The following is a 22,092-nucleotide window of genomic DNA, read 5'->3' on the forward strand; positions in this document are numbered from 1 at the left end:
AGGGAAAGATTTCTGTCATTTTTGTTGTTTTTTTTTTTTAACGTGTAATGGCGGCGATCTGCGATTTTTTTTTTTGCGGTACTGCGACATTGCGGCGTACAGATCGGACCCTTGACTGACATTTTTGACACTTTTGGGGTTACCAGTGACATTTCTACAGTAATCAGTGCTATACATATGCACTGTTACTGTAACTGTAACTGTTACTGTAAAAATACACTGGTAGTGAAGGGGTTAACTTAATTTGAGAGGGAGGGGCTGTGTGTGTCCCTAGGGGCGTGATTCTAACTGTGATTGGCTGTGATTGGCTGTGGCTTGAGGTGTAGGAACAATGATCAACGGTCCTACATAGTAGAACCGTGTGATCATCATTTCTACACCGGGGAGAATGACAGGCGGCTTGTTTACACTAGCCGCCTGACTTTCTCCCTCTCCCCCGACAATCGCCGAGTGTCACACGCGTGGGGGGGGTCCGTGACCGAGCGGCGGCGCGCGCTCGCTCCCCAGAGCCTCACAGGCTAGCGACGTAGACCTACGTCGCTCTGCCTGTGAGGGGCTGACTGCCGCAGTAAATATACTGTGAGCAGTTGGCAAGTGGTTAAGTGGCTTGAGCCACCTGGAGCTGTACGAACACAGCTGAGAGGTACTTATTTGACAGGCGTGGGGATGCAGGCCGAACACAGACAGTGTCCAATTGGAGGCCACTCAACTGTACACCTTTCCAATTAGGGCCTGCAGCTGTGTTAGTACATTCATCCCCATAGAATGACAGATGGCTCCAGCCCAAACCCCTCCTTCACACAGCCAGAGTACCTGTGGGAATGAGAATTTAATTACATTTTTCTAACCTAAAAAACAGGTGTGCTTTCAATACTAAGAGGAATTCCATCTTCATCTGGTCTTCTCTCTGGGTTCATGGGCTCCAGTCATTTGGCCAAACTGCGATGATGTAACTCACATGCATGTGCATGGGTGTCATGGTCTCTCAATGGATGGTATATCACCGTCTGCTATCTTTAGGAGATGTTCACTAAATCTACAGGTAAGCCCTATTATAGGCTTACTTGTAGATACATGAAAAAAAATGGAGTTTACTACTGCCAGATCTGTTAGTAAATGGTTAAATAGAAGGAGCTGATACATAGATTTGCAAAGGGAACTGACAATGTAGGGGAAAAGAAGAAAAGTTGCATAGGTCAGGAAGCAGTCTAGGGGAGAGGAGTGGGAAGCCCAGCTACATAAAGCACACTAAACTGCACTGGGATAAGATAGCAGGCAGCTATGGAACTGGTGTAACATTAAATTCTTCACCCCATGGGAATGCAGCTGATCAGATGATGACTGTGTCAGCAAGACAGAGCAATGTGGAAGAGAGATGAAAAAAAAATATACAGGCTGGGACAAGGAGTATAGGAAGAACTGCAGGGAGAGAAACAAAGTTACAGAGTTAACAAACTCAGGAGCAGAGCTAACATTAGAGCCAGCGCTGGGAGGAGGGGGGCCCACACAGGGAAGGGGATTTGTGAGGGACAACTGTCTCTTTCTCAGCAGATAAAAGCTGGCAGCAGGGAGAGGGGGAGAAATCAGCTTTCAGCTGCTGGAGGAAGCTTTCTATAAATGTTGTTCATCACTAATCCCACTCCCTGTGTGGGCCCCCCTGTGTGTTCTGGCCCCCTACAAGAAGACTGGTGGTCTCCCCCTATCAGTTGCCCTGAATTGAGCGAAGCCAGACTGTACATGCTCCCGACTTCTGAGTTGGTAATGCAGTAGAGGGGTGTTGTCCACCTGTGTCCACGTTGCGCCGTGAAGTCACGTTGCGAGGTGTATATCAGAAACGAGCCTCAGGTTTGGCAATGTCAGCGGGGAGCCATGAAAAGCAGGTCTGGGGTAGTTGTGCAATATCAATGGTAAGCTACACATTGAATGAGGCTGAGTTGTGATGACTCTGAACCCTATGTTTAACAGATTATTGACTGATATATAAATACACACAGTATATATACAGTATATATATATATATATATATATATATTCTAATATTTTTACTCTTCTGGTGTAATATTGCAACTTTTCTCCAACTAAGAAGTGTTTTACAATGTTGGTCCTCTGTTTGGTCTGTGTTCAGACCACAGTAACAGGTATACTGTATATTCACATTTCTAAAATAGCCATAAATGTTGTCCTACACTTATTAAGAGCTATTCACTAATTGATTTATGAGAATGCATTTAGCACTAAAAAGCCCTTTATAATTTACCCCCAATTTTCAGCCCTCTTACCCTGCTCTGATTGCCCCTCCTGTGGCTAACTACACAAAAGCTCTTACCTTGGTCCACAGGGAGGGATACCATTTATTTTCCCTCTCTCCTGGTGTACAATTTGGATTTAAAATCCTGTTTGAACAATCCCTGTGGATTCTGTGTTACTACAATAATTGCCAATTTCCGTTAAGATGTCTTTCAACTATCTTTATGTCCATATCATTGAAAGTTGTTTATTTACTGACGTTTGTGGATCATGATACCTTTGTATGACCAAGCTTGGTTAAAATAAATATAATTGTTACTACAGATATTACAGTATTCAACCACAGATATTACGGTATGCTCCACCACAAAAATTACAGTATCTCGCTCCACATTTATTACAGCATGCTCCACCTCAAATATTACAGTATCCTAGTTTAAATATTTTTTATTCACTTTAAATAGTTTACAAAGAGATATCCAAAAAATAGATTTGTACAAACATTAAAAACTCATACTCGCCACATAAAGTGCAAAAAAAAAACAACAACAAACAAACATATAAAAGAGTGTATATCCTAAGTCCCCATTCTATTTTCATAATTTCCCACCTTGATCCCATTAAAAGACAAAATGGGGGACACTAGGAGGAGCAGAGATCCTCTAAATTGGAATGCATACAATATTTAATTTACCCAGCCCTACAACCCCCTTTTGGAAAAAAAAAATGTGTTTTTCTTTGTTTCTGTTATAAAATTTTGCAAATAAATATTCTCTCCTTATAAATGTAGGGCAAAATGTATTCTGCTACATTTTTGTTGGTGAAAATAACCCAAATCAATGTAATTTATTGAGTACACAAACTATAGTATATATGTGAAAATCGATCAATCGTGATGTACTGATGAATTATCACATCTCTTGAGGTCTAAAAATGCCAGGACAGTACAAATATCCCCCAAATAACCCCTTTTGGGAAAGTCGAAAGTCCAAGGTATTTAGTAAGAGACCTGGTGAGTTATTGAAGTTGTAATTTTTCCCACAATTTTCTTTTTACATACTGTTGGAGGCAGCATGTGTTTTTACGTGTTCTAATATCAGATGTTTCTGGATGGTTGAAACCTAATTACACCTGGCATGGAATGCCAGCAGAGAAAGGTTACCTAGCAGGGTGTTCTTTACAAGGAGTCCTAAATGGGAATTCATATCCTAACAGGATGTTCTCGCATAGGCCTCCTGAGGTATGGGGGTAGAGAAGCCTCAGATAGGACCTCCTGGGGAGGTTATACCAACATCAAAGGCAAGCTGTTATTGAAAGATGACCCGGGTCAAAAACAGTGATTCTTGGATGGATGGCGCCCCTAGTGGGAGAATATAACATGCTTCCTGGAAAGATGAGATACTTCCTGTTGATTAGGAAGGGTGGCCTCCCATGAATTGTCATTGGACAAACAGACAGTGGGTGTTTTGGTGGGTGGTGTCTGAGTGGACTTTAAAGCGGAGTTCCGGGCACGAAAACGTTTTTTCAATGAACATACCCCCGGGACAGTCAGGGCTAGTACATTCCACAATGGCTAGCCTCTGATCTGTCCCTGTTCACACTTACCTGCAAGAAGAAATACTCGCTTATAAAATTTCTTCTCCAGCGTTGCCATCTCTGTTGTGGGCAGCTGAAGCCGGCGCGCTCCTCTTCTGCGTCCTCTTCCGTGTCTTCTTCTCCCAGAATGCTCCTGCACCAGACCCCTCTCGTCACTTCCGGTGCGGCGCCGCATTGCTCTACAGCTTCTGGGCATGCCCAGAAGCTAGAATGTAAGGGGCTTGCACTTAGGATACCTCGGTTCGGTGGATATAAGTAATACCAATAAAAATGAATAAATATGTCTAAACTCAATAATTAATCAATAAATTAAATAAATAAGCTGCTGCTGGTAAAAAAGGTGATACCTTTCAGACAATTCTAAAAAACTAAGTACCTGCGCTGCTTAAACCGAAACCATTGACATCAATTATACTAATTAATAAATATCATCATAAAGTGCTCGTGCAGATAAATAACTGTGCAACTGTGCATACAAATATAGTGTCACACTAAATATAAATAACAGCATAAATATAAATATATTCCAAAAATAATCTCATATGTGTAACATATCATATATCAAAATAAATATAAAATTAAAAGTTCATAGCAATTATAATCTTCCAAACTGAATAAAGTGCAAGTCTCTTGTGCTCATATAAGTGCTTCGTGCTCAATAAATATATAGATAAAGTGCCGGTGCTCAGTCCTAGTGAGTTGGTGCTCCCCTCTCGGTTCCCCACTCACCAGAAGCTGAGAGAAATATCGCCTTAAAACTGGTTTTATGAGGTGAACACCTCTATGGATCGCCAACAGATACAAGCTGTAGATCTCCTGTGCCTCTATATCCAGGTAATTATCCAGGTAATGCTCCCCAATATCATAAAAAGAAAAGGGCCATCATCGTGCAGTATGTTCCAAAAGTTTATTATACACGCAACATAAAGATACACTTACAATATGTGGAAAGTCAATCCGCCTTTAGCAAACCCACGGGACGCCAAACGAATGGCCGTGCGTTCCACCCGTGTAACCGGAAGCCGGAAGAGGTTGCAGCCGGAAATGACGTACTACGTGTCTCTTCTTGCCCCTCTTTTGTGCTTTAGCACAGCTGAAAGATACTGAATTCCGAGGACGCCCATATGTAAAGTATTAGCTGTGCTTGTTTTTTCTTGTATGCTCTATAGTATCCTTTTAGTGTTTTATGTTAGCATTTCTACTTTCTTAATAATAAATTAGATTCTTGCTTATTTAAGCAGTGTGTTTATTTTTAAAGCTAGCATTGTTATTGTACCCTCCATTACCTTATTAGAGCTTTGATAGACCATCATAGGAATAGACAAGATAATACATGCTTATAATAAATAGGGGAGATACAAATCCAACCCGCACATTTATTTCACATACTTTCACCAATCACCAGTGCAGTACAGCATTATCATATAACTAGTGTGGCGGTGATCAGGGACACTGACTGGTGACAATATGTAAGTAAGAAAAAATTATCTTTTTTTTTTAATTTTTTTTTTTTTATTACATTTTTTTTCTTTTATTTTTAATGATTTTTTATTACACCATGACCAGAGCAATACAGTGTTACCATAGTAACACTATACTACTCTGGAGAAGTGATCATGTTTTTTCTAATTTTTTTTTACACATTATGATTGTTTATACCAGTAAATTTCATTGGTAAAAGCAACCATTTTTACAAAATGCAACTGGTTTATTCAGTTTGTTTTGTTGTGATTAGCTGTGATTGGCCACAGCTAATCACATGATACAGGTGTGCTGTCATTGATCCTGTCTGTACCATGTGATCACTGTGACCAATCACAGCTAGCAACACAATTATTGTTTACACTTGTCATATGATCTGCTGTGATTGGTCATAGCTGTCACATGGTACCAGCAGCAGACCTGTACACTCATCCGATCTACACAGTCAGTAACAGATCACGTTGCAGCTGGTACCCTTTTTTGACAGGTACCCATCCCCACTCCCAGGTGACCTCGCCGCAAGGTTATCCGGAAGTTCCACCCCCTCCTTCTTCCCCTGCCGTCAGGCCAGTCACAAAGCACAGCGCTAGGGAACTGCCTGTGAAGACGCAAAGCCTTACTGCCGGTTTTCCTTACAAGGAATGGCGGCATCCGAGAGCTGATTGAAAAATCGGCTGGGGTGCCGACATCGTGGGATCCCTGAACAGGTAAGTGTCCTAATATTAAAAGTCAGCAGCTACAGTATTTGCAGATGCTGACTTTCAATTTTTTAGTAGGGGTGGGTAGGGTGGGACTGGAGCTCCGCTTTAAGGCATCAACATGTAGCAGCATGGGAGAACTTGCAACAGGATATCTGGACTTTGAAACTTACATGTTTTACCTCCACTGCCATACATTTATCATTGCTTTGATGGTTTTTTTTTGAGGGGGGCATACACATCATACACACACCATGTAAGGGTATTGTACACCAAGGTAGCTGGGGGGCATAAAATACTGGGAAGGTCAGTAAAGTTTTGAACAAATCCCTGGTAGTTTTTACAGTGGTGGGCTTGAGCATGATATGGCCATATGGTGGGACTAAATTCCCATTTCACTGATTTTGATTGCCTTATTATATTTTATAGTTATTTCTTTTGCATGTGTGCTCTATCCTCTGTACTTATATCTGTATATTGTTTTTTTTTTAGCAGCACCAGCTTTAGAAATGCATGTCCAGGGTATGCCCCCCAACCCTTTGTTTGTTTGTTATACACTCAGTCCTGACCAGACTCCTGGGGTTGAGCACCCCACCCTCTCACACCTGTACTTCGTTATCAGTGTTCACCAGTAAGCAGATATAGGAGGAGTCCCTTATAGTGCAGTTGCACATCTCTCCCATTCTAAGGAGTAAGTATCTCCAATGGTTTAGAGAGGTTGGATTTAGCCTTCATTTTATGGATAGTGTAGGACCCACTGACAATGGGGTACTTGGACCTATCGGTGGGCTTGAGCACGATATGGCCATATGGTGGGACTAAATCCCCATTTTTACTTATTTTGATTGCCTTGTTATAGTTGATAGTCATTTCTTTCGCATGTGTGCGCTATCCTCTGTAGTTATATATGTAGATTGGTTTTTATAGCAGAACCAGCTTTAGAAATGCATGCTCAGGGTGCGCCCCTCCCCAACCCTTTGTTAGTTTTTCCAGTACAGCAAATGGAACTGCACATTTTAAAATAAAAAATGGTTAGCTTTGCTGGGAGGTAAGAAATCACGCAGAAACATCCTGGCTCATAGAATGAAATGGACACCAGAAAGATAGTGTTTATTTTTTAAAAACAGTAAGATGAACTCACATTTAGTAAGAAGAAAGTAGGCATAGCTTAAAACCAAGGGAAGTCATCTCAGAGACCCAAATCAAACTGCAGCAATCCAGGGAGGTGTAGAAGGAGAAGCCATCTGCAGCATATAGAGCTACAAATATGGGAATGGGAATATTCCAAGATGAGATCAGAAGCCAGGGGTGTGGCGACGTGTTTCAAGCTTATCCTCCTGCAGCTAATTTCCCTCCTAATGAGTTCACTGGCTGGTCTCAAATCCCAGCCCTAATGACTATTCACGAGAGAAGTCGGGAGATGCAGAGCTTGGGGAGAGGATGAACTGATCCAAGGGACCAACTGGGGGAGCAGAAAAGGGCCAGTCTGTGCAAGCATGAGGAGGAGGAATAAGACATATACAATCAGAAAACAAATTTAAAATCCAATGAGGCACATACTGTAGCGAAAACCAAAGCAAGTGGATTCACTACAAATCAAATATTACACATAAGAAAAAAAGGGAACGGATTTAACTATATAGTATGTGATGACTGTTGAAAATTACTGTATTAAAGAAATAATGATGTATATGAGGCCTGTGTCTGCCGCCCCTTCACCCCTCTTTTTTAGATGTTGGTAATCAATTTTCATTTTTTTTCCCTTTTTTGGAACCATTCATTATTTTCATACATGTTCATATTCATTTAGATTTTTAGATCTCTCTTTGCATCACACTCTTGAAGAAGCGGACAGGGTTCCGCAAAATGCGTTGAGCTTTAGGATGCCAAGTTGTTTTGTTTTCTATATCTATACCAATCATGTATTTATTCTTGATGTATATATTATCATGTATCAGTGCATTATGTATTTTCTGTACCAATCATGAATTGTCACGTTAGCTCTTCAATACATATATTTTTACTTTATTTAGAAACTGTTACTTTATATTTATTTTCGCTGTATTGCTTTATTTCTCTAACTAATTTGTTACCATATATACACTATATACCTATTTTGGTAAAGTGGTTGGCCTCATTTAAAGTGCCATGGTCTTTTTAATATTTTTTGTATACATATATAGGGATGGAGGCCTCCCACTGTGGACGCTCCGGGTCACAAAAGCTGTTTCTAGATAGTATAATTGGGTGGAAGACACCCTGGTCTCCAGTGACCTGTTGCACCACTATATTTTATATTATTATGTCTTATATTCAACATTTATATTTTGTTTTGCCATTAGCAGACCAGATTTCAATATCTTTTTCCTGGCATTGTATCAGTTTTTCTTTTCTTTTTATATTTATTTTATTTTTATTTTTTCAATTCATTTAGCAGCGAGCCCAGCCGTTGGGTGGGGGATGCTGGATGTTTGTCTCTCCCCGGAATTGTGATGCACTTCCTGGTGCCCACTCCTTTAGCCCCGCCCCTATGATACAGGCGAAGGGATGTTCCGTTGCGCATCGGCGCCATGCACGCCTGCCCGGCTCGTGGCGTCTCCTGATGCCGCAATGTGTAAGCGGCTCTGTTTCCATCTCGGCGCCAATCGAGGAGGGGTGTTTTATGTGGATCCACTTCCGGCCTGCGCCGGATGTGGAGATCCTTCCTGCTTCCTCCTCTCTCTTTTCTCGGCGTCTTGGATTATACACGTATCAACTTTTACAAATTCGGGGTGTGTTCACTTTTCATTCCCACACTTTTTTCTTGCTATTTTTCTAGCGTATGGTTTTTGGCACATGCACTCTTTTCATTGTTTTTTATATATTGCCTTCACCCAGTCTACTTGGTCCCTTCCTTCATGTCACTATTTGTTTCTATGAGCTTGGTTCTTCTTGTGCACATACTTGAAGCCTTTTCCTTTGGAATTGTAGGATATATTCCTTAACTAATACTACCTCTATCCTATTTATCATTCATCCTTCACTTTTATGCATATTGCACATATATCATATTTATTTTTTAATTTTTTAGATTTATATGGGCTGGAATATACCCACAATTATTCATTCCATGGATCACACTCTGCACTTGACCTGCCCTCCGGATGTCCCTCTGACCTGGATGGGTCTTTTTGCCACTGCCCCGGGTGAGGCCTGTGTCTGCCGCCCCTTCACCCCTCTTTTTACATGATGGTAATCAATTTCCCTTTTTTTTTCCCCTTTTTTTGGAACCATACATGTTCATATTAATTTAGATTTTTAGATCTCTCTTTGCATCACACTCTTGAAGAAGCGGACAGGGTTCCGCAAAATGCGTTGAGCTTTACGATACCAAGTTGTTTTTTATTTATTATATCTATACCAAACATGTATTTATTCTTCATGTATATATTGTCATGTATCAGTGCATTATGTATTTACTGTACCAATCATGAATTGTCACATGTAGCTCTTCAATACATATATTTTTACTTTATTCAGAAACTGTTACTTTGTATTTATTTTCGCTATATTGCTTGCTTTCTCTGACTAATTTGTTACCATATGTACTTTATATACTTATTTTGGTAAAGTGGTTGGCCTCATTTAAAGTTCCATGACGTTTGTAATATTTTTTTGTAGATGTATATAAAGAGATAGTGTTCATAAAGAAATGTAAACTCCAAATACAGAAAGGCTTCTTCACAGTAAGAGCTGTGAAAATGTGGAATAGACTTCCTCAAGAGCTGTTTCTGGCCAGCTCAGTAAAAAGGCCTTGATTATTTTCTAAATTCACATAATACAACTGGATACTAATATTTATAAGTAAAATTGATCCAGGGAATATTAGATTGCCTCTTGGGGGATCAGGAAGAATTTTTTTTTCTCCCACTGGAGCGAATAGGATCATGTTTTATTTTTATTTTGTCCTTCCTCTGGATCAACTGAGGGTATAGGATAGTGTATATGAAGGCTATCTATTTGTGTGTGTATGTTTTTTTTCCCCTGTTGGTTGAACTTACTGGACTTTTTTTTCAACCAGATTAACTATGTATATAATAAAGGATGAAATGTTTACTCCTATATATCCCAATCGCACATGTATAGGTGACAATATAATCTATAAACATATGTCACAATATGTATAATTATTACAGTGGCCAAGAATATATGATGTTTATGGGCAATCTGTAGTAAATCCAGATCCATACTTTATAGATATATAGTTGTACCTAAAAATACATTATCTAGTACCTAAAATATCATATGCTACTTTCACATGTTTAATTGCAATATATAGGAATGTATAGGAATCTATATTCCTTTTAGTCCTTTTTATGGTTTATATTTAGAAGCCTGAAATTCTTTCCTATTTATGCAACCTAGGCTTATGCTGTTTTGTGGGTTTAAAGTGTAACTTCACTTTTGTTGAGAAAAAACATTCCCCTCTGGGTGATCTATGTACATTACAAGAATTTAAACAAACTTTGTTGCAGATTCCTACCTTTTGTTATTCTTAAGAAATCATTGCTTGTTCCTCTGTGCCTCTGTGCTGAGTGGGCCTAATGGGAGTGATTTCATAATTATCTATCAGCTGTGGCAGCTGCAGAGCTCTAATGAGGGAAGCTGCTGGGCTGCTTGGTGAGCCAATCACGCAAACAGGAAATTATGTTTCTGGGGTGTGGTCAGTACACATTCTGTGTACAGAACAGCTCCAAGTAGCCATATTGCATTGCATTTTCAGAAAATTACAGCGGCTGCAGATTGAAAAGGAAAGGTAATTTTTATTAACATTCAATTACAATATGATTTGTGTCACAATTGTATACGCTATATTGTTTTTTCTTTATTTGCTATTTATTTTCCCCTTAAAAGTGGAGTTACCCTTTGAATACAGTAGTATTTAAATTGGTTCAGTTACCACTCACTCTCAGTATTTTGTTTAATCTAGTTTATATACCTGGCAGAAATCAAGAACATTTTCTTAGTTGAACTGATTTGTCATATTTAAGCATATTTATGCATCTGTAATAAATACTTATTCTAACCCCCTCTTTTGTTTGTTAGATTCCAGAATTAAAAAGTATCTTGGTGCTCACAAACTTCTTGCATTGTTCCTTGGAATGGCTGGTGTTCTAGCTTGTCTTCTTATTATCATCTATTGTATCTACATTCGACAACATAAAGAAGACATGTTTTCTCACCACAGACTCTATGGAGAAGGTTTTGAGGATCCAGGTATGTCAACTGAAAGATTTTGTGCAGCATGAACTACTTCTGTTTAATCATCCCGTGTGCAAGTTTTATTTTATTTTTGACAAACTACACTTAGATACTGTACATCTCTGAGCACAGAGTAACTAATGATTTCTTTGTTCAGCTGTTGGGCTAGCCATAGCAATTACATGGCAGTACAACGTAAAACACATCCATCTACAACCAGGTGGAGCTGTGAATGCTGGTTACCACTTTTGAGGGAAGAGATTTCTGGTGAGTGAAGCAACAAGAGGGAGGCAAGGGTGGTTGGAATGGCCAAAGAACATGACCACAGTTTAACAACAATAATTACGCTCAATCCCCTTTGAGACCTATGCATTATGGCCCTCGTAATCCCCATAACTCTAGGGGGGGACCTTACACATAGGGACATCCTCTCCCATATTCATAAATTCAGAAATACTTCCCCCTATAGACAGGACACTTGTCAACAATACCCACCCTACATTTTTTGTATACCATAGGGAAGGGTTAACACCCCTGTACCATTTGTTTTGTTGTCTGTACCCCTGTTCAGAAGATTTCACTTCACTCTCTGTCCTTATGAAAACCAGATTTTGAAAATGTTGGGTTGTTGTGTAAACAAGGATTAGTGATAAAGCTTCAGTGGAGACATCTTTTTCCTATGAGAACTAATACAGGAGTAAATTTCCCTTTCTAGGGCTAGATTTCTCCTCACTTCTTGTTGTCTCTCTCCATTTGTAAGTAGGAGTCGTTTGTATACTACATCCACAGCCACCCATCTATCCAAGGTTTTACTTACCTTCTCATAAAAAGAAATCAGGTTTGTTTGACAACTTCTGTCTTTCATGAATCCATGCTGTCTGTTGCTTAAAATATTATTTTTCCAGCAAGAACTCATCTGTGTGGTCTTTTTTTAAACTCTCCAGTATCTTCCTGACTCTAGCAGGTAAACAAACAGATCTATAGTTATTTGGCGAAGACTTTGATCTCTTTTTAAATATAGGCACCCCATTGGCCCTACGCCAATCCAGTGGTACTATTCCAGTCCTTAATGAGTCCCTAAAAATTAGAAAAAAGGCTTTGAAATTACAGCGCTCTATTCTTTTAGGATGCGTGGGTGGATGCCATCTGGTCCAGGCACTTTATCCACCTTTATTCTGTCTAAATATTTCTGGACCATATCACTTTTGAGCCATTGTGGATCATTTGGGGCTGTGTCAATACCATCCTTATTATGGTAAAAATGAGCTTCCCCATGCTCCTTTGTATACACAGAGCTGAAGAAAGTATTTAATAAATTTGCCTTCTCTTTGTCCGCAGTCACCCACTCCTGATTATTTTGTAAATGGCCTACATGCTCAGACCTAACCTTTTTACTTTTAATATATTTGAAGATTTTTTGGGGGTTTGTCCTACTATCTTTTGCAATCCGTCGTTCATTTAGAATTTTTGCGTCCTTGATTTCCTTTTTATGTATTCTGTTATATTATTTTTAACAATTCAACAGTGATAGTGTTCCTTAATTTTTGGCCGTGAGCCACATAGGTTTTATTTTTTATCCTTTTAAAATTATTGAAAATGTCCCATTTTTATTCTGTGCTCATCAATGCCAATATTCCCTCCCAGTCTAAATCCTGGAGAGCAGCCCTCATCCTTGGAAAATTTGCTTTCCTAAAATTAAGTGTTTTTGCTTACAGCTAACATTAAATTAAATGATATTATGGTCACTGTTACCCAGATGTTCTTGTACATTATTAATAAGCTCTGCATGGTTTGAGATTACCAGGTCCAACAGAGCATCATTTCTAGTGGGGGCCTCAATAAACTGTACCATAAAATTGTCTTGTAATAGGTTTATACATTTTTGCACTTTAACTGTTCCAGCAGTGCCATTACTCCAGTCAATGTCTGGGCAGTTAAAATACCCCATTATTATCACTGTCCCAGCCCTTGCAGCCCTTTCTATCTGTGCCATGAGCTGAGTCTCCACTTTCTCATTAATACTGGGAGATGGGCACCTTAAAGACCACAACATTGGTATACAATGTGTGGTTAACAGTAGACACACACACACATCATAGGTTGAACTGGATGGACTGATGTCTTTTTTCAACCTCACTAACTATGTAACTATGTATCTATATCAAACTCCAATGATAATCTTTGTAGTACACTCTCCATCAACTAGGTCCTCTTTCACACTCACTTTGAGATCACTTCTCACATAGAGACAGCCACCCCTCCGTTTTACCCTGTCTTTCCGAAAGAGAGCATAGCCAAGAATGTTAAGAGCCCAGTCATGTGAAGAATGAAGCCAAGATTCAGCAATACCAATTAAATCATAGTTCTCCTCATGCACAAGAGCTTCCAACTCACCTATTTTGCTTGGCAGACTTCTGGCATTGGTGAACAAACACTTTAAGTAATTGTCACATTTCAGTAATAAGCCTCACCCCCCCATCATGTCTGGGAGTCCACCAAGGAGAGGCAGACGTTCCAATGCCACTTTGAGGGGGCCAGCAGCGTATGTGTTCACAGGCAAAGGTGGACGTGGTCCATCCTCAAGCAGGGCACCATTTTCTCTGTTTAGTGATGTTGCCCATGCTATCCAGGTTGAGGAAGGTAGGAACATGAGTCTACAGAGAGGGGAGAACACTTATAAACAACAAATTGGCAGTCATGTTTCCCCAGCCACAGTGTATTGCCAAGTTGGCTCAAGTGATAATGAGGATAGGTGGGATGATGATAATGAGGTCACTGACGTGACTTGGGTGCCAGAAAGAGCAGAGAAGGAAAGTGAGGGTGAGGCACAAATCCAACGAGGCAGAATGTCCTCAAGAGACAGCCATCATGGAAGAGTAGAGAGCAGCAACCATATTCCATCAGATTGTGGAGCTGTTTTTTCCCGGCCCACGGGGCCTTTTTTAGCACATGCGCAGCCAATCACACTGTTGCAATTTGCAAACTTTGCCTCTGTAAGATCCTGGTACTTTCAGTACCTTTCTAGCCTCTTACTAACGCATTGCATTCCACCATTCAGGTAGGTGGAACGCATATAGCTGCATGTCTCTTTAACATCTGATGACGTCATCACTAGGCGCCGCTCTGAGCGGCTATTTCAACCGACGCTGTGCACTCACAAGGTGTTCGTGCAACCGCTCGTTATACATCCCTGTCTGACGCTGCCGAATCCTCCAGCTATCTTCCTATACCTGGATTGACCGGAGCCTCGCTACCTGATCCTTTATCTCGCTTACCAGCTAGTGATAAGTACCCCGCAGGGGATCCCTTCCTATCAAGTCACATGCTATCTATTCTTGCATATTAAGAACTGTTGCTAAACTCTAGGATATATGCACTACAATATCTATCACCTGCATCGTTACCTAGATTGCTAGCTCTTGAGCCTACTACCACCTGTAACTTATAACCTTGCATTAACTTAGCATCTCCTGTACACTTCATCTGCTATCCCCTACCACCTGTTACTTGTACATGATTGCTAACCCTCCTGCATACTATCTATCACCATCTGCTATCGCTCCTGCAACATTACTACCTGAGTGCCTATCATTAATTGCTATCAATACTCAAGCCTATTCCTTCAATATATCACCTCAATACTATTGCATAGATATCTATCACTCCAGCAACATCTTATCTGAGTGTTTGTGTATGTGCATACTGAAGCGGGCTGAGCCACTATGATGAGTCAGGAGAGTTGGATAAGGTGATTCAACACATCTCTACAAGACTACTGAGTGGAAATTCTGCAGCTGCAAATCCAGTTCACTAAGTCAAACCCCAGAGCGTTACAGATTGCACGAACACCAAAAAAAATGGATTCAGCAGAATTAGCCACTCATGTGATGCACCTAACACAAAAGGTAGATGCATTAATTGTTTCTCTTACCGAAGTGCAAAAAGAAAATCAGACTTTGAGACAGCAGATAGCCCGTGTATCACAGCTCACTGCTGCTCAACCCCGTGAGCCCAAAATAAACCCTCCACAATTGTTTACAGGTGATCGGAAAAAATCTCGTGAATTTAAAAACGCATGTCAATTGCTTTTTAATTTAAAACCTTGTACTTACAATACAGACCAAATTAAAGTCTGCACCACTATCTCATATATGTCAGGTGATCCACGGGCTTGGGCAGACTCTCTCTTTGAGAAAAATGACCCTCTTCTCAACTCCTATCCTGCGTTCCTAGCAGAACTCTCTAGCCTGTATGAAGACCCAAATAGGCAGAGTACTGCTGACAGCCAATTGAGGGCTTTAAAACAGGGAAGGAGACCTGTTGAAGACTTCGTAGCAGAGTTCAAGAGATGGACCCTTGATTCAGGGTGGAATGATGCATCTCTGCGAACCCAGTTCAGGCTCGGGTTATCCGAAGCCGTTAAAGACGAGCTCGCCCGAGCGGATTTACCTGGCACTTTGGATGCCTTAATACAACTCAGCATCAATATTGACAGACGTTTACGAGAAAGGAAGGCTGAGAAAATGGGAGTACCATTACCCAATCCTTCTCGGTTTTCGTCCTTTGACCCTACTCCTATGGAGGTAGGAATCATACGCCCACCATTATCGTCTGTTGAACGAGCCAGGAGAAAATCTCAAAATCTCTGCATGTATTGCGCTTCCGCTGATCATCTGATAAGCGTCTGTCCCCTTGTCCGCAAAAAAGAGGGTGAGTGTTCACATGTATTACTGGCGGGATTAACAACTTCTTTTTCTAATCCCTATCTTTTCATTCATTTGATCTTACAGTGGGACCAAAATAGAATCACTACCAAGGCTATGATCGACACAGGATCTTGTGGGAACTACATTGACACTAGTTTTGTTGCTTTGAATAAAATACCTATTCCACAGACTCAGCTCTGTGTTTTCCTCTATGAACCCGTTAGGGGGTGGTGTGTCCACTCAATCAGCTATAAGATTTTATGTAGCTCTGTGCTCTAGTTCTCAGTGTGTGTGATGTCATATACCCACCCCCTGCATTCTCCTGCTGAGGAATGCTGTATAAAATGTGTGTTCTGGAAGACTGTAGAGAAGAGAGGGCTGCAGATAAACAGGCACAATGTATGCAGGAGGATTAATTATCTCTGCATTTTTTGTGGCTAGTCACTTTACTAAGTATATGTAAGAGTTTACAACCACTTTAACAATGCTCCCTTGTCCCTATCAGACGAAAAGCCCATATATACAGTATCTCACAAAAGTGAGTACACACCCCCCGTTTTTGTAAATATTTTATTATATCTTTTCATGTGACAACACTGAAAAACTGTCACTTTGCTACAATGTAAAGTAGTGAGTGTACAGCTTGCATAACAGTGTAAATTTACTGTCCCCTCAAAATAACTCAACACGCAGCCATTAATGTCTAAACTGCTGGCAATAAAAGTGAGTACACCCCTAAGGGACAATGTCCAAATTGGGCCCAAAGTGTCAATATTTTGTGTGGCCATCACTATTTTCCAGCACTGCCTTAACCCTCTTGGGCCTGGAGTTCACCAGAGCTTCACAGGTTGCCACTGGAGTCCTCTACCATTCCTCCATGATAACATCACGGAGCTGGTGGATGTTGGAGACCTTGTGCTCCCCCACCTTTCATTTGAGGATGCCCCACAGATGCTTAATAGGGTTTAGGTCTGGAGATATACTGGGCCAGTCCATCACCTTTATCCTCAGTTTCTTTAGCAAGGCAGTGGTCATCTTGGAGGTGTGTGTGGGGTTGTTATTATGTTGGAATACTACCCTGGCAGCACTCATGTAGCCCCAGACCTTGACACTCCCACCACCATGCTTGACTGTAGGCAAAACACACTTGTGTTTGTACTCCCCACCTGGTTGCCACCACACACGCTTGACACCTTCTGAACCAAATAAGTTTATCTTGGTCAAGTCATACCACAGGGCATGGTTCCAGTAATCCATGTCCTTAGTCTGCTTGTCTTCAGGAAACTGTTTGCGGGCTTTCTTGTGCATCATCTTTAGAAGAGGCTTTCTTCTGGGAGGACAGCCATGCAGACCAGTTTTATGCAGTGTGCGACGTATGGTCCGAGCACTGACAGGCTGACCCCCCACCCCTTTCCCAAAGACAATCTCTGGATCTAATGCTGAACACATGCACTCAACTTCTTTGGTTTACCATGGCGAGGCCTGTTCTGAGTGGAACCTGTCCTGTTAAACTGCTGTATGGTCTTAGCCACCATGCTACAGCTCAGTTTTAGGGTCTTGGAAATTCTCTTATAGCCTAGGCCCTCTTTATGTAGAGCAACAAATATATTTTTTTTTTTAGATCCTCAGAGAGTTCTGCCATGAGGTGCCATGTTGAACTTCCAGTGACCAGTATAAGAGAGTGAGAGCGATAACACCAAATTTAACACACCTGCTCCCCATTCACACCTGAGACCTTTGTAACACTAACGAGTCACATGACACCGGGGAGGGAAAATGCCTAATTGGGCCCAATTTGGACATTTTCACTTAGGGGTGTAATCACTTTTGTTGCCAGTGATTTAGACATTAATGGCTGTGTGTTGAGTTATTTTGAGGGGATGACAAATTTACACTGTTATACAAGCTGTACACTCACTATATTACATTGTAGCAAAGTGTCACTTCTTCAATGTTGTCACATGAAAAGATATAATAAAATATTTACAAAAATGTGTGTGTGTGTGGGGGGGGTACTCACTTTTGTGAGATACTGTAACTGCTAAAACTGTGCAAATATCTGGAACTAGTATATTGATTAGGCCCAATATTTAAAAAAAAAAAAGATGTATGGGAGTCCCCTCTGTTCTGTGTAAGGGGCAGCAGGGTTGACCAGTTCCTTGCAGCTGTACTATGGAAACTGATATCATCAGCAGGCTGGGCAGCAGGCACAGGAACGTCAGAGGCAGCCTGAGCTGGAACAACAGGCCCCAGATAAGGCTGGGCTGAAATAGCAGGCATCGGATCATGCTGGACTGAAACAGCAGTCATCGGATTAGACTGGGCTATAACAGCAGGTATTAGATCAGGCTGGACTGGAACAGTAGGCTTAGGATCAGGCTGGACTGCAACAATAGTCATCAGATCAGGCTGGACTGGAACAGCAGGCATCAGATCAAGCTGGACTAGAACAGCAGGAATTGTATTAGAAGGAACCGGAACAACAGGCATCAGATCAGGCTGAGCTGGAACAGCAGGCATCAGATAAGGCTGGACAGGAACATCAAGCATTGGATCAGGCTGGGCTGAGACAGCAGGCATCGAATCAGGATGGGCTGGAACAGCAAGCATAGGATCACAGGTTGAACTGGAGCAGCAGGCATTGGAATCTTGAAAGTAATTTGCAGGGCTCTGAGCAGATTGTACTACTGGTGGAGGAATAATGACCGTACTAAGAAGTGGAACAGAAAAGGTAGCAGTAGCAGAGAAAGATTTCTGAGGGGTTGCTGAAGGCAATTGAGTGGTAGAGGGAACCTTCAATAAGTTAAATTTAGAAGAAGTACAGCTATTGGGAGCAGGGTACTGATATACAGGAAGCAAGGAGTTCTTATTAGCATCTGTTGTTGCTAAGGGCAACAAAGATTATTGGTGTCCAAAGGCAGGGCTAAATTGGTGTAAATTAACTGAGACTAGGTAGTATCTCTGAATCAGGCTCAGAGTAGAGGTTTAGATTAGAGGCTGAAAAAAGTTCAGTTTACATTTTCCATGCATGACAAATTTCAATCAAAGACTGCATTTCACTAAATAGAAACCTGCCCTTTTCGACTTAGGGGTGCACCACCCGATTATATCCTGCAAAATCTAGCAAAGATTCTTATCCTCCAATGGCCATTTCATGCAACATATTGCCTTCCCTAGATGCATCTTAAATAAAAGGACAGCAAATACTAAGAGCAGATACCGCCAAGTTCCCAAATGCAGTTGATCTGGTTAGAGGGCTTTAATGTTAAGCAAAGGGATACAGAGTGTAAGTATCCAATGGCAGCAGGGATGACCAGTTTAGTGTAGCTGTACTTAGGAAACCAAAATCAGACTGGAGCATGATTAAAATAAATAAATGGGGCATGACCAGGATTGGGGCTGGGAACAAGGGGAGCAGAGATGGTTTAACATGAGACAGGGTACTAGATGCAAGGTATAGGATAAGGCAGGGGTCAGGATAATCAGTGAGCAGGTATGTGCCTAACAGGCAAAACACTGAAGCACTGATGCAAATCAAGGGAGGAGTTATATACCTTCCCAGCACCCAGCACCAGGTGGACCCTAATTACTGGGATCTGCTGACTACTGGGAGACACCCACTGATGGCCACTGGAACTGTGCCCTTCAATTCTGAGAACAGTGCCACCATTCCTCCTAGGGGGAATTACTGGAAAACGTTTTACCAACACAGTCCTACAATGTGAATAAAAGTACTTGTGTCACAGTTTTATTGGTGCGGTCATTCTTAATATCCCCTGCAGTCTCCCATGATGCATGTTTTTGTTGTCATATAACACCATACAATATGTACATTGCCCATATGTTTCTGATGAAACAGACCGAAGTGTCTGACAAACGTTTCAAAGCTACCACCATTCCACTGATCCCATTATTAAAAGAGAAGTATGGGTGTATCGCTCACCCCCAAAGAAGCTGCTGGTAATCGGATCCCCCCAACACTGCACAGCCAGGCAACAAGTATTCTCCACACTTTCTTCAGACACAAGGAACAGTTTTTGAGCTTGATTTTTATGTTTACTTATTAGGGGTAATACCCTGGCTGGGGAATAGGAATTATGGGATGCCCAACTTGATAGCAACCAAATTTTACGGACAACTTCCTCCCTATGTACACGTTTCAGAATGGTCTTTCTTCCTGAACACTAACAATCTCTGATAGAAAAGCAAAAGCCCCTTAATCACAGCTGTCAGGTACAATTTTTTAGAGCCAACAGTTGGCTCTCTTGTAATAACAACCAGCTCGCTCGGGTTCTTCTGACCAAAAGAAACCCGGAATAGGCTTTGATGAGGTCTTTTCTATGGTAACCCAGAAGCAATGACATGACATTACTTCCAGTTTACTGGCATCCTAACGGCACCTATTCAATTGAAAGTATTCAAAAAAATTATCTTGGCATTTTGAATGCTTTCAAGTGCAAAGGAGGGATTTGGGGTCCTTTACACCCCAGAATCATCCATAAAGAGTATCTGTCATGTCCCTATTGCTGTCACAAGGATTTTTTGTTTTATTATTTTTTACACTTTTTTGGTAAATAGGTAGGGTTATGATGTACCCGATACCCATTCCCATGGTGGGGGGGCTGCATATGGGGGCCCCCTTATTGAAGGGGGCTTCCAGATTCCGATAATCCCCCCCACCCGCAGACCCCCACAACCACAGCCAAGGGTTGAGGGAAGAGGCCCTTACTTGTGACAGCAATAAAAGTGATAACAATTTTTTTTAGAAGCAACAGTGTAAAAAAAAAAATTAATAATGTGCTCCTGTCCCCCCCGTGCTACGGCAAATGGGTGTGCTGGTTCCTCCGCATGCAAACTGCGATCGTCTCACATGTGAGGTATCGCCATGAACATCGGATAATGGGCAGTAATTTTAGCACTAGACCTCCTCTGTACATCCAAAGTAGTAATTTGTAAATAGTGATGGGCTGAACACCCCCCCCCCTGTTTGGTTTGCACTAGAACATCTCAAACAGGGAAAAAGTTCTAGCGAACATGCAAACTCTATTAAAGTCTATGGGACACAAACATGAAAAATCAAGTGTCCTCATTTTAAAGGCTTATATGCAAGTTATTGCCATAAAAAGTGTATGGGGACCCGGGTATTTCCCTGGGGGAAATGTATCAATGCAAAAAACTGTTTAAAAAAGTTAAAATTTTATACAATTTTGGTCTCAATACATTGCCAGTAAAGTCCGTCTAGGTAGGCAGAACTGGAGTTCTGCAAATGTTATGTAAATGTTGGTATCTAGTTACTCAGCGTTACATCTTTTATATTTTACAAAAAAAATGGGTTATGAATTGTGGTTTTTGCAATAAGTTTCTTTTTTTCCCCAAAAACTGTGTGTGACAAACCGCTTTATACTGTGTAACATAAAACATTTCAAAACCCACCATTATATAATATTTGGGGGTTAGCAAGATTTTCATAGCTTCCTAGGCAAGATTCCTTCTTGACAGTGATGTTGGCAGAATCCTCCCAGGCCAACCGAGCCCCAGCCCGAGGCAGAGTCCCGCCTTTCAGGGGTTCTCCTCAAGGGCCACTGACAGTCTCCTCAGCATGCCATCTTTCACACAACTCCTCGCCAGCATGACATATCCATATTCAGGGGTTGGCTTAGCCCCATGCCAGGCCCACTGCCTGGGAATTGGCTGAGCTCCCCTAAGTATGCAGGTCAAATCTCCTGGCCTCTAACCTCCAGTTTCCAGAATATTCTCCATTTTTCCAGAACTGTGAGAGGCACCAGAGACCTGCCTGTATGAGTTATCCAGCCCTGAACTGTAGAAAAATCTTGGACCAGATTCAAAGACTCATTTTAGCATGGAGCCAAAAACATAAATTTGTCAGTACTACTACTAATAGTACTCTAGAGGGTGCTACAAGGGTATACTTTTGTTTAGCTTCACCCTATTGCTAGTGAGCTGCTAGTACATACAAATCTTTCCAGCCCTCTAAGAAGTGCACCCTTTCTGTTGAAATCAAGGTAAGTACCTGTCAGAGGGGCTACAGTCTTTTCTGGATTCTGATGCCGACAGTCTTGTCAGGATCCACCCCCCTTTTCCATCTCCTTTGATGTTGACTC

General features: G+C 41.3%; 1 protein-coding gene across 1 annotated transcript in view; it reads left to right on the plus strand.

The window, feature by feature from the left end:
* Positions 1-22,092, plus strand: part of GFY (golgi associated olfactory signaling regulator) — a gene marked incomplete at its 5' end in the record, with an annotated part of 37,863 nt that overhangs the window by 12,873 nt on the left and 2,898 nt on the right. The window contains one exon of the mRNA XM_082273248.1: positions 11,109-11,279. Within this exon, the coding sequence (XP_082129374.1) occupies positions 11,109-11,279 (171 nt within the window). The remainder of the gene's footprint in view (positions 1-11,108; positions 11,280-22,092) is intronic.

This window comes from Pelophylax lessonae (assembly GCF_965119305.1).
Source record: "Pelophylax lessonae genome assembly, chromosome: 12".
NCBI classification, from domain to species: Eukaryota; Metazoa; Chordata; class Amphibia; order Anura; family Ranidae; genus Pelophylax; species Pelophylax lessonae.